The sequence below is a fragment of the Vidua chalybeata genome, chromosome 26 (assembly GCF_026979565.1).
Source record: "Vidua chalybeata isolate OUT-0048 chromosome 26, bVidCha1 merged haplotype, whole genome shotgun sequence".
Classification (NCBI taxonomy): domain Eukaryota; kingdom Metazoa; phylum Chordata; class Aves; order Passeriformes; family Viduidae; genus Vidua; species Vidua chalybeata.
The window spans coordinates 245458-255942 of record NC_071555.1 but is presented as its reverse complement, the minus strand read 5'-3'; the positions used below and the strand labels follow the sequence as shown (position 1 = coordinate 255942).

At 52.6% G+C, this 10485-nt stretch overlaps 1 protein-coding gene across 1 annotated transcript; it reads left to right on the top strand.

The window, feature by feature from the left end:
* Positions 1-1188: 1188 nt before the first annotated feature.
* ODAD4 (outer dynein arm docking complex subunit 4) lies at positions 1189-10455 on the top strand. Its single transcript, XM_053965493.1, has 12 exons — positions 1189-1348; positions 1752-1883; positions 2153-2306; positions 4476-4537; positions 5212-5368; positions 6125-6349; positions 6670-6877; positions 8716-8802; positions 8998-9194; positions 9360-9460; positions 9670-9748; positions 10221-10455. Exons 1-12 carry the CDS (start codon positions 1241-1243, stop codon positions 10304-10306), a joined length of 1596 nt encoding a protein of 531 aa, XP_053821468.1. The 5' UTR covers positions 1189-1240; the 3' UTR covers positions 10307-10455.
* Positions 10456-10485: the final 30 nt, after the last annotated feature.

The following is a 10485-nucleotide window of genomic DNA, read 5'->3' as shown; positions in this document are numbered from 1 at the left end:
ATTGTGTTGGTCCTTTGAAGTCTAGGTCTTGATAAGGAGGCAATAATTCTTTCCTTCAGATCTTAAGTGTCTTGTTGCTGTTATCTATTAATTTCTTAATTATCATATCCATTCCTTGAGCTAGTTGCAAAAAGTATCTTACATCACACAGTTTCTATTTTAATATTACGCTATAGCTTAAAACTATATTTACCACATAACTTATAAAAGATTAATACAGCACAACTCTCCAACATAACACATATAGCATTCATTTTGATATTTGCGAAGAGCCAATGATCTAACAGGCATTTTCCACAGTCCCGACGTGGTGGCGGAGGTGTCCCCACGGCAGCGTCACCGGGCCGGGCACAGAGCCGCCGCAGCCCCCGCCATGGCAGCCGGGGGCGGCGGTGCCGGCGGGGGAAACTCTCCGGGCAGGAGTCACCGAGCCCAAGCCGCAGTCCCCGGCCCCGCTCCCTGCGGACGGGGTGTGGCGGCTCGGCCGCCACTGCGGAGCTCGGCGGTGCGCGTCTCCCCACGCTGGCGTGACCCCGGCCCGCCTCCCGCCCCGGCGGCGCCGGGCCAGCGGCAGCGCCCGGCGGTGCCGCCGAACGCCGCCGGTTCCGAGCGGGACTGCTGCCCTGCCCCCGCCCTCCCTCCGGGCCTCGTGGCAGGGACCAAGCGTTTCCAGCGCAGACCTTGGCGCAGTCTGAGCCCGCGCCCGAATAAAGGCCGGAGTGCTGACGGGAGCGAAGCGGCGGCGCTTGCCGCTCGTCACTGATCTGGCCGGGATTACAGCGGTGAAACCGCTACCGGGGCCAGCGGCGAGCACCAAAGCGGCACCGAATAACCGACAGGGAGTAGGGAGGCGGTGGCTGCCCTCGTGCTGCCCTGCGGAACACACGGGCCATTGCCCGCTGGGGCCGAGGAACCCGCTCTGCCCGGTGCTCGGCGGCCGCCGTGGCACAGCGGCTGTGCGGAGCGGCCGCGCTCCCGCTCCTCCCGGCCGCGCAGGGCTCCGGGAACGCGGGTGGGAGAAGAGAACCCCACGGGCTCGGGCTCGGGGCGGCTCAGAGGCCCGGGGCGGGTGTCAGAGGCACGGCGCCCGCCGGCAGCGGAGCGGGGCCGGGCCGCGCGGGACAGCGGCACCGCACGCGGGCACCGGCCGGGGCCGCCCGTCACTTCCGGGGCGGGGCAGGCCACCGGAAGTGGGCGTTGCCCTGTAGCCGTTGCTTGGCAACGGCGCCGCAGCGCAGCCATGGCGGACGAGGACCTGCCCGTGGTCTCCTTCGGGAGCCTCATGACCGAGGGGACGATCCTGAGCCGGCGCGGCCAGCACGACAAGGCTCTGGGCTGCTTCAATGACGTGAGGGCGCCGAGCTGCCCACGGCGGGAGGGGCCTCGGGGGCAGCCGCCCCCACGGGATGTGGTTCGGTTCAGGCGGGGGAAGAGGCAGCGGGGGGACCCCGCTGCAAGAGGGGGGGACACGGAGGGACGTGTCCCGGGAGGTCTCGGCACGAGGGGTGACCCAGACGGGGCAGTTCAGGGACGGGGCAGCGCCTGCAGCACAGAGAACACGTGAAAAACGAGAGAAGACTCTTCAGTAAAATCCTTGTGGTTTTATCCTCATCCATCATCAAGGTCCACGTGGGAACCGTGGCATCAAATACCTGCACTTGTGTGTTTGCGGTGTTGAGCCAGCACAGGTGACATACCCGTGTGTGGTGACACGTCCAGCACTGGTGACGAGTCTGTATCTGTGGTTGCAGGCACTGAAGCTGAGAGCAGGAGACAAGCACTGCCTCATCACCCGCTCCAAGTGCTTTCTGAAACTTGGAGACACAGAAAACTCCCTGAAAGATGCTGAAGCCTCGCTCCAAATTGACAATGCATTCTCCGAGGTAACCAGCTGAAGGGGTAGGAGGGGGTTGGCCAAGGGCTGGCCTGGATCCTGCGGGGTCTGAGGCAGAGCTGTGAGGAAACTCCAGTCACTCCTGAGAGTTCTGCTGCTCTCAGAGCTGTTGAGGTGCTCAGGCACCTCCAAGTCTGGGGTTTAATGTACCCAAGTTGTTACAGCCCTGGGCTCTCAAGTGTGCCTGACAGGAGTTACTTGAGATCCAGCAAAAGTTTCCCTCATTTTACCAGTTTCTTTCCCCAAATGTGGTTTTAGGGCCTTTACCAGAAAGCAGAGACGCTGTACACCATGGGGGACTTTGAGTTTGCTCTGGTGTTTTACCACCGAGGCCGAAGGCTCCGCCCCGACCTGCACAAGTTCCAGCTCGGCATCAACAAGGCTGAGGAGGCCATTATCAACTGCATTGGGAGTAAGAAGTGGCACTCTCTGGCCCCCATGAGCCCGGACAACGCTGTTCAGGGCACAGCTGATGGCAAATCAGCTCTGCAAGTGACCCAAGAGCCCCACAGCAGAGCCTCTCTGCTTCTGGGTTTGTGCTCCTTGTGGCAGATAAATCCAGAGCACCAGCAAGCACCACAAAGAGCCAACCCTGCTCTTTTTTCCTTTTGTTCTTTCTTTCTCCCCTGAACACCTGTTCACACACAGTGCCTGATCCCTTGAGTTCTGTAGGTAAATCCTGACACTCCAGTTTCCAAAATCATCATGGAAACTTTCCAGAGAATACAGACCAGAGCAGCTCATCTAATCCATGAGCTGCTTGTGGCCTCCCAGTACATGAGGGGAGCTGACAAGGAAGTTGGAGACACTATTTACAAGGGCCTGGAGTGCCAGAACAAGGGGGAGTGGTTTCCCACTGCCAGAGGGCAGAGTTGGATGGGATATTGGGGAGAAATTCTCCCCCATGAGGGTGGGGAGGCCCAGAGAAGCCGTGGCTGCCCCATCCCTGGAAGTGTCCAGGGCCAGGTTGGATGGGGCTGGAGCACCCCGGGATAGTGGAAGATGTCCCTGCCCATGGGAAGTGCAATTCCAGGGGATGGAACTGCATGAGCTCTAAAGTCCCTTCCAATCTAAACCATTCTGGGATTTCATGATTCTATGATCTACTTCCAGCACTAATTACAGAATCCATTTTGAGACCTTTATCCCTGTATTCAAAGCTTGGAATGCAATGTGCCATGCTACCTCAGACTGGCCTCCTGAAATCCTGACTCTCCTCCAATTTTCATTGCAAAAGAGCAGTGAAACTGTTGACTTTTGTAACGAGCTCTGCTTTCACCATTCCTGGCTCAGATCACCGAGCAGGTCCTGGAGAGACAAGAAAGGCCAAGGACCTCGTGGGTTTTAAAGCAAACAGAAAACCCTTTTCACTTAGTTTTTCTCTCAGCCCTGCCAGCAGGCATGGACAGGACGTGTCCCACTGTGGGGCACAGACACACCTCACCTGGGGCTGCCACCGCTGACATGTGAGTGGAACACGTGTGCAGGGCTCCTCTGGGGCTGCCAAACCTGTGGGGTGGGTTGGAGCCTGTCCCTGCCCAGCACCTGGCACACCCCTCTCACACCCTACACAGCTTCCCAGGCAGGCCAGGGCCTCCCTCTCCCAAAATTTCAAAACTTCAGCCCTCCCCCAGTGCCAGGGTTTAACACGTGCCAGTGGCACCAGAGCCTGCAGCACTTTCATATGGGATAGTTATTTAAAAAACAGGGAAGCTTTCCAGATCTGGCTTGCTTTCCTCCATTCCTGCTGCTTCCTGAGCTTAGCACAATGCTCAGATAGTATCACAAGCTCCAGATTAAATCTTCCCAGCTCAATATCCCAAGAGCTCTAACCACCTTTGGACCCCCTGGGCTGCAGGCACAAAAAATTAATTTAAAAAATAGAAAACTCTAATTTTAAATCAGTCAAATAGCTGCGAGATGCAGGGAAGCGTGGAAACACGCCAGCATGGATCTGGATGTTTGAACAGTTGGGAAACGCACACACATTGACAGGGTACATCCCCAGGCTGCTTCCCCTGGATGGATGGGAACACCTGCCCCTGTGACCTGCCTGTGTTTGTGCTGCTGGTCTGGGCCCCAGGGCTGCCAAAGGGAATTCTGCAGCAGCCTCAGAAGCTCTGTCCTTCGCTCAGACCAAACAAAGAGCTCTTCCTCACCCTTCCTTCCCAGGGTGCAGACAGATGGTGGTACTGGGGGTCAAGTGAAAACACAATGGGCCTTTTGCCCTAATCCGTGCACCTTTTAAATACCTTTCCTTCCATTTCATGCTCCAGCTGTGATCCCCCAGAAGAATCTGCATCCTTCCCCTTCAGTTTCCATGCAGGATGTACCCTGTCTGTAGGAATATTGCAACAGGAGCCCCCTGGTGCTGTGTGAATTGAAATCCCAAGAGGAGCTGGTGGATGAGCTGCATTCCCTGCTCCCAGAACACACCAACACCTCCTATTCCATGGGAAAGGATTAGAAAATCTTTGGTTGAAACTGAACGTTTTGGGCTTGTCATATTTATGGGCATTTTACTCACAACAGCCTGCATGGCTGCTGTGCAGCACTAACACAGACTCCTGTGTGTCTGCAGATCCATCCTCGGTGAAGCTGGAGAGCAAGGAGGAGCTGTGCTTTGTGAGCAGGCAGGCAGAGGTACAGCACGGGGCTCTTGCTGAAGAAGCTTCTGGAGTTGTTGTAATGCTGAAAGGGGCACCAGAGGAGTGACAGTCCCTGCAGGGACATGGCTGTGGGAGCAGTGGGCCTGCTGAAGGGCCTCTTGAGCATTAAAACACACTGGCCTGAGAGTATTTGTCACCTGCTTCTAATGCAGGTCTGGCTCAAGCCACCCAGAATTTAAAGGGGAAGGCAGAAGGGCAGGAAGAGCCACCATGCAGGAACAAAACCTGGAATTTCTCCTCCAGCCCATGTCTGGGGTGTTGCCAGCCACCCATCTAATGAGTAATCCCAGAGGTCATAGAGGGCACAGTGAGCTCCAATATTGACTTTGGGTTTACCTGATGTTTAAGGGTCACGGTTTTGATAATGGACACTTTCTTTATTGCTTCACTTTTGGATGCTCGGTTGCAGTAGTGTCTTGTTCCCCTGAGAAGCCAGAGCTAGTTCTTCCCTTTCTGTAACACCCTTGTGGTCCCCAGGGAGCACAACTGGCTGCAGAATTTCAGTTGCTCATGGCCAAAGCAGCTGGTGAGACACTTTCTGCTTTTATTTAAAAAAAAAAGTTGTCTTATATGGAGTATAAACAGAATTCTGCTCATTCCAGTGCTCCCCACTGACGTCCCCCACCTCCTTTTGTTTTTTTTTTCTAGCTGCAGAGCAAAAAAGCCAACCAGAAACAGCAAAACAAACCAAAGGATCAAAAGGATCAAAAACAGACAAAGAAGCAGAGTCCAAAAACAGAGCGACAGCTTCTGGGACAGCTTTATGCTGACAAGGCATACCTGGAGAAGTTGCTCAAGGATGAAGGTGTTTCTCCTTCTCAGCAGATTCCATTTTTCTTTCATCCCTTTTTTATTCATCTTTATTTCTTTTCTCCTTTTAAGTCCCTGTGACTCTTTGTTAGTTGTACCAGAGCTCACGTTGCACATGGTGCTCATAGTGGTGGGGACACAGGCAGATGTCTGCTCACGGGGCTGTGACTCCTCTGTGGGTTTGTTATAAATGCTGTTAAGGTCAAGATGCAGGAATTGGAGAAGTATCTTATTTTAGAAAAAGGCACAAAGATGATGCTCCTTTATATTTCTAGGGAAGTTTTCGCCCAGAAATAAAGAAGTGGTTAAGGTTTGGTTTGCTCACAGGTTTTACAGTGTTGCCAGCACTAATTACACATGTGGGCGGTCTGGTTTGCAGGCAGGTAAAAGCCCTCTCAGTTTCCATCTGCCAGCCTGATCCACAGCACTGTTCAAAATGCTCTGTCAATACAGATGTGCCATACAGATGTTCTGTCCCAGTGACAGGTGCTCAGCACAGCTGGCCCCACTTACTGGCTTTAGTCAGCAGAGAAGGCAGCAGATATGAGGCTGGAACACCAGCTCAGCTCACTGAACCACATGGGTAACAGAGTTTATTGTTAGCTCCCCCATCACCTCAGCTCTGAGGAGCACGGGACACTTTCCAGGACTGTCTGTGTCAGAACAGAAAAACGTTCCAAATCAATTCCCCGCTGAGCTGCAGCTCAGGTCTGTTCATTCTCACCTGCGTTCTACCTTATCTTATTTCCAGACTTGATGCAGAGCAGCACAAGGCAGGGGATCAAAGTCATGGACCTGGTTTTGAGTGGCATCTCCTACCTGAACCAGCGGCGGGACTTCTGGCAGCAGCAGAAGCCGATTTACGCCCGGGTGTACGAGCGCAAGGTCCTGCGGCAGGGCCGGATGCACGACAAGAAACAGAAACCGTCCGACATTGCCAGATCCATCGCAAAGAATATGGAGGATATTGAGCTGTGTAGGTTCCTGGCTGCCAGCTGAGGGCCTCCCACTGCTGTGGGGGGCTCTAACTATTCCTGAGCTTTGTCTGAGGGTTAGCCACTTCACCAGGTCACAATTCCCAAGTATCACAGAATCCCAAGATGGTTTGGGTTGCAAGGGACCTTGAAGTTCATCCCGTTCCACCCCTCCTACCATGGGCAGTGACACCTTCCACTATCCCAGGTTGCTCCAAGCCCCATCCAGCCTGGTCTGGAACACTTCCAGGGATGGGGAATTCACAGCTTCCCAATGTCTCTGTGTCACACCCCAGTGTCAAACTCTGCTCCCTGTCCCCAGTGCTGGCCAGAGGTTCCGCTGAGGAAAGCTGCAGGAAAGCTGAGCGTATGCTGAAAAAGATACAAGCGTGGTCAGAGAATGAAGTTCCCAACAAGAATGAACTGATTGGGAACCTCCACAGCTGCATTGGGAATGCCCAGTTGGCAATGGGACAGATGGAGGCAGCTTTGCGCAGCCATAAGATGGATCTGAATTGTGCCAGGCAGAAGTAAGTTCTGGGAAGTTCAGGTGGGTGGAGAAAGGGGAAAATGCCTCTGCGGGGGTGTTTTAGCATTAGATAATGTAATTCTCACCTGGGGGCGTTTAACAGGGTTACACATTCAGCTCTGCCCGAGTATTAGGGTCTGTGGTGACTTTTTATCTTCACTATTTCAAAACAAGGTGCCTGAAGCAGATTTTTAAGGGCCCACAGCACAGGGCATATCAAAACCTCTTCTGTAGCAAAGCAAAAGAACACAAGTCCCAGTTTCAGCACTTTAATCTTGAGTAGGTACTTTCTTCTCAGGAAGATCGGGGGTGAAATTGCTCCTGTTTTCTGCTACATTTTGTCTTAAACTTCTTTTCATAGAGACTATTAAGCATGGCTTGAAATAAAGGTCTCTTCCAGGAGCACTTACCTATCTGCACCACACACATCCCACGGCTCTTCCAGCTGAACCACAGTGGAGCAAAATGTAGTCTTAGATTTAGCAAGAGTTTGCAAAGCATAGCGGAAATCATGCACCAGTGGCTTGAAGTGATTTGTGTTTTGCAGTAGTGCACTGAGCTTTTCAAATGTCACTGACTGGTTGTTTCTTATCTGAGTAGGGTGTCCCCGATGTGGTGATAATTAGCATTGACTCCATGATTCTAGAAGGCTGATCAATTGTTTTATTATACTATACTACACTTATTAAGAAACTCATCGCCCTTGCAGACAGTCCAATACAAACAGACTAGATTAATCCTTGAATTTAAAACACTATCATTATTAGCTAATTAAAAAAATCATCCTTTAGTAAACAAATCTCCATAACACATTCCACATGTTCACAACAAGTACAACAAGTGAAAATAAGAATTGTTTCTCATTCTTTTCTCTAATCTTCTCACAACCTTCCTTAGGACAATATCTGGGAAAGTTGTGTGCCACTCTCTGTAGCTAGAGAGCTGCAACCACAGTTTCTCATTTTCAAAAATCCTTTCGGAAATGGATGTTGGTTTAGGAAAAGGCTGCCTCTCTCCTGGTGATCGCACTCCCCGAGCAGGCCAGGTAAAGGCAGGAATTGGCAGGAGAGGGGGAGGAGGTGCCCGGGTTTGGGGGCTCGCTGAACGCCGAGGCGCCGGGAAGGACGGGCGGGCTGCGCCCTCCGGCGGCTGCAGCTGGAGACGCCGCTAATGACTCGTTAATGACTCGCGTTAATGAGCCCCTGACGGGGGTTCGAGCTCGGTCCTTTCCCACCCAAAGCGGTCTGTGATTCCATGAGTCCCATCGCATTTATATGCTCCTCGCACAGGCCTTTCCATCTCTAGGGTAAGGGTAGGCAAAGCTGCTTCTGAAGATGAGAACGAGGATAATTAAGAAAAAAAAATAAAAACCCACAGGGTCTGTTATTACAGAAAGAGCTGCCCGTAGCATGGAGCAAAGCTCGGTCCAAGCACAGGGTCAGGGCTGGTGTCAGGGGTCTGCAGACACACTGCAGGCACCTTTCTGCATCTTTGCTTTGAAAGACAGAAATCATACATGAGTGTCAGGGACACATAGGGAAGCAAAGAAAAGTGGAAAGACTTTTCCAAGGACTGTCAGATTTGCACAAAAATTAACAGTAATCAAAGACAAAGCTAAACCATTTCCCCTATGTCTCATGGGGTCAGCTGCTGGAGCTGTAGATGAAATCAAAAATCAACCTTGATTTCACGACTTCCAGTCTGACCTGGGCCCTTTACTTCCCAACACTTTTCTGAGGGCATGGGGAACCCCAAAGGGACCATGAGGCTGAAGAAATCCAGAGTGAGTGAGGAACAGGAGGATGTCAGTGCCACAATCCCTTTGTCTCCCTGTCTCAGCGCTCTGACAGACGCCGTGTCCCGGGCCCTGGACAACATCGGCCACGTGTACGCCCGAATCAGCAAGTTCCAGCAGGCCATCAACACGTACGTACAGCCCAGCAGCAAAGGCATCAGGGGGTTGGAGTGACCCAGGTGGGGGTTTTTCACTTGTGTGTTCTCGCTGCAGCCAGGCCTGGGGAAATTTTCACACCTGAATGCTTTGCTGTCAAATCAGTGTTTGAGTTGTAACTGTACCCAGTGAAGGTTGGTAAAGGTTTGTCTGTCTTACTCTGCTTGAAGCTGGGAGGAGAAGATTCCACTGGCCCAATCGAGCCTGGAGAAGGCCTGGCTGTTCCATGAAATTGGGCGGTGCTACCTTGAGCTGGATAAAGCTGAAGTAGCCCAAGATTATGGCCAGAAGTCCCTGCAGTCAGCAGATGAAGAGGGAGATGTGGAGTGGCAGCTCCACGCCACTGTGCTGGTGGCACAGGCGCAAGGTAAAGATGTGGGCACAGGTTTTGCTCTTAGGGTGGAGAAGCCGGTCTGAAAACATCTCTAGGATTTAACAGCCAAAGCAACTGCTCAGATCAAGACTGGCATGATTACTTCTTAGTGTTCTCCTGATCCTGGGCTAAACCAGCTGCTATCCTTGTCTGTTCCAGTGAAACTGAAAGATTACCGGTCTGCAATCCTGAATTTTGAAAGGGCTCTGGAGAAGGCAAAGCTTGTTCCCAGTGAAGCTGCTCAAAATGGCATCATTGCGGTAAGGGGGCTGCTGAGGGGAGGAGGAGCTCTGGGCAGCCTCTGTGAGTAGCTGTTATCCCAACTGGGATACTCCAGCTAGTAGTACTAAATGCAGCTTTACAGTAGGAAAGGATTTGGTAATGATAGCAGCCAGCAAAAGAAAACAGGAAAATGTTGGGTATGTAGCTGCATTTCTGGGGCTTTTATTAAGAATTTCATCCCTTTCAGGCCTTAGATAACGTGAGCAAAAGCTTCATTGCAGAGCTGAACAAAGACCACAAAGACAGCACGGTTCACTCACGTGAAGGTACTTGTCATTCACACCTCTGCACCCAGAAATGGGAAAAATCCCCACTCTCCTGTTGTTGCTGCACATCAGCAGCACCTTAGAATTCCCACAGCACCCATTTCCTTGCGACTATTGAATAAAAATCTTGGTGGAAGTCCAGGATTGCTTCAGCTGCGCTCCCAGGTCTGGCCGTGCCCAGCTTAAGAGACAGCAGCGCTCCCTGAGTGTCCCCTGCAGGCTGGCCCGGTCGGTGTCACCGACAGCCCGGCGCTGCCCCGCCGCTCCTGGGGTTCGGGGGAGGGTCCTGGCAGGGCGCTGTGCCCGCAGCCCCCGGGGCTGCTCCCCTCAGGCCGTGCAGCCCAGCACCTGCCGTCCCAGGACCTGGACGGGAGTGAGAGATTCCTGGTGAGGGTAAGGGAGCCCGGAGGCCTTTCTTGTGCCCAACTGCTGAGTTCTAGGACTTGGCTTAAGTTTCCTTTTCCCTTCTCAGATCGCCTCTTCAGCAGTGAAAAGATAAAAACCACCACCGAGAATGTGGAAGAGGAGGAGCAAAGGAATCGAGATCAAAAGCCATAAGAGGAAGCCAGAAACGATATATAAACAGACAGAAACGATACGTAAGCAGATGGAAGGGGGGAAACGGACAAGGAAATAAAGGACAGCAGTGGGGTAAAGTAGACCCTAGGCGGGAAGTTGAAATAAATATTGAGCAAGCGTCGTACCCAGCACTGGACTGGTGTCTCCCTGGCAGGGAA

What these genes read in the sequence shown, in the direction of transcription:
- ODAD4 (XM_053965493.1), top strand. Translation starts at nt 1,241, where the DNA reads ATGGCGGACGAGGACCTGCCCGTGGTCTCCTTCGGGAGCCTCATGACC. An exon ending in TTGACAATGCATTCTCCGAG is followed by an intron (nt 1,884 to 2,152) that starts GTAACCAGCTGA and finishes ATGTGGTTTTAG; the next exon opens with GGCCTTTACCAGAAAGCAGA. An exon ending in CTCAAAATGGCATCATTGCG is followed by an intron (nt 9,461 to 9,669) that starts GTAAGGGGGCTG and finishes CATCCCTTTCAG; the next exon opens with GCCTTAGATAACGTGAGCAA.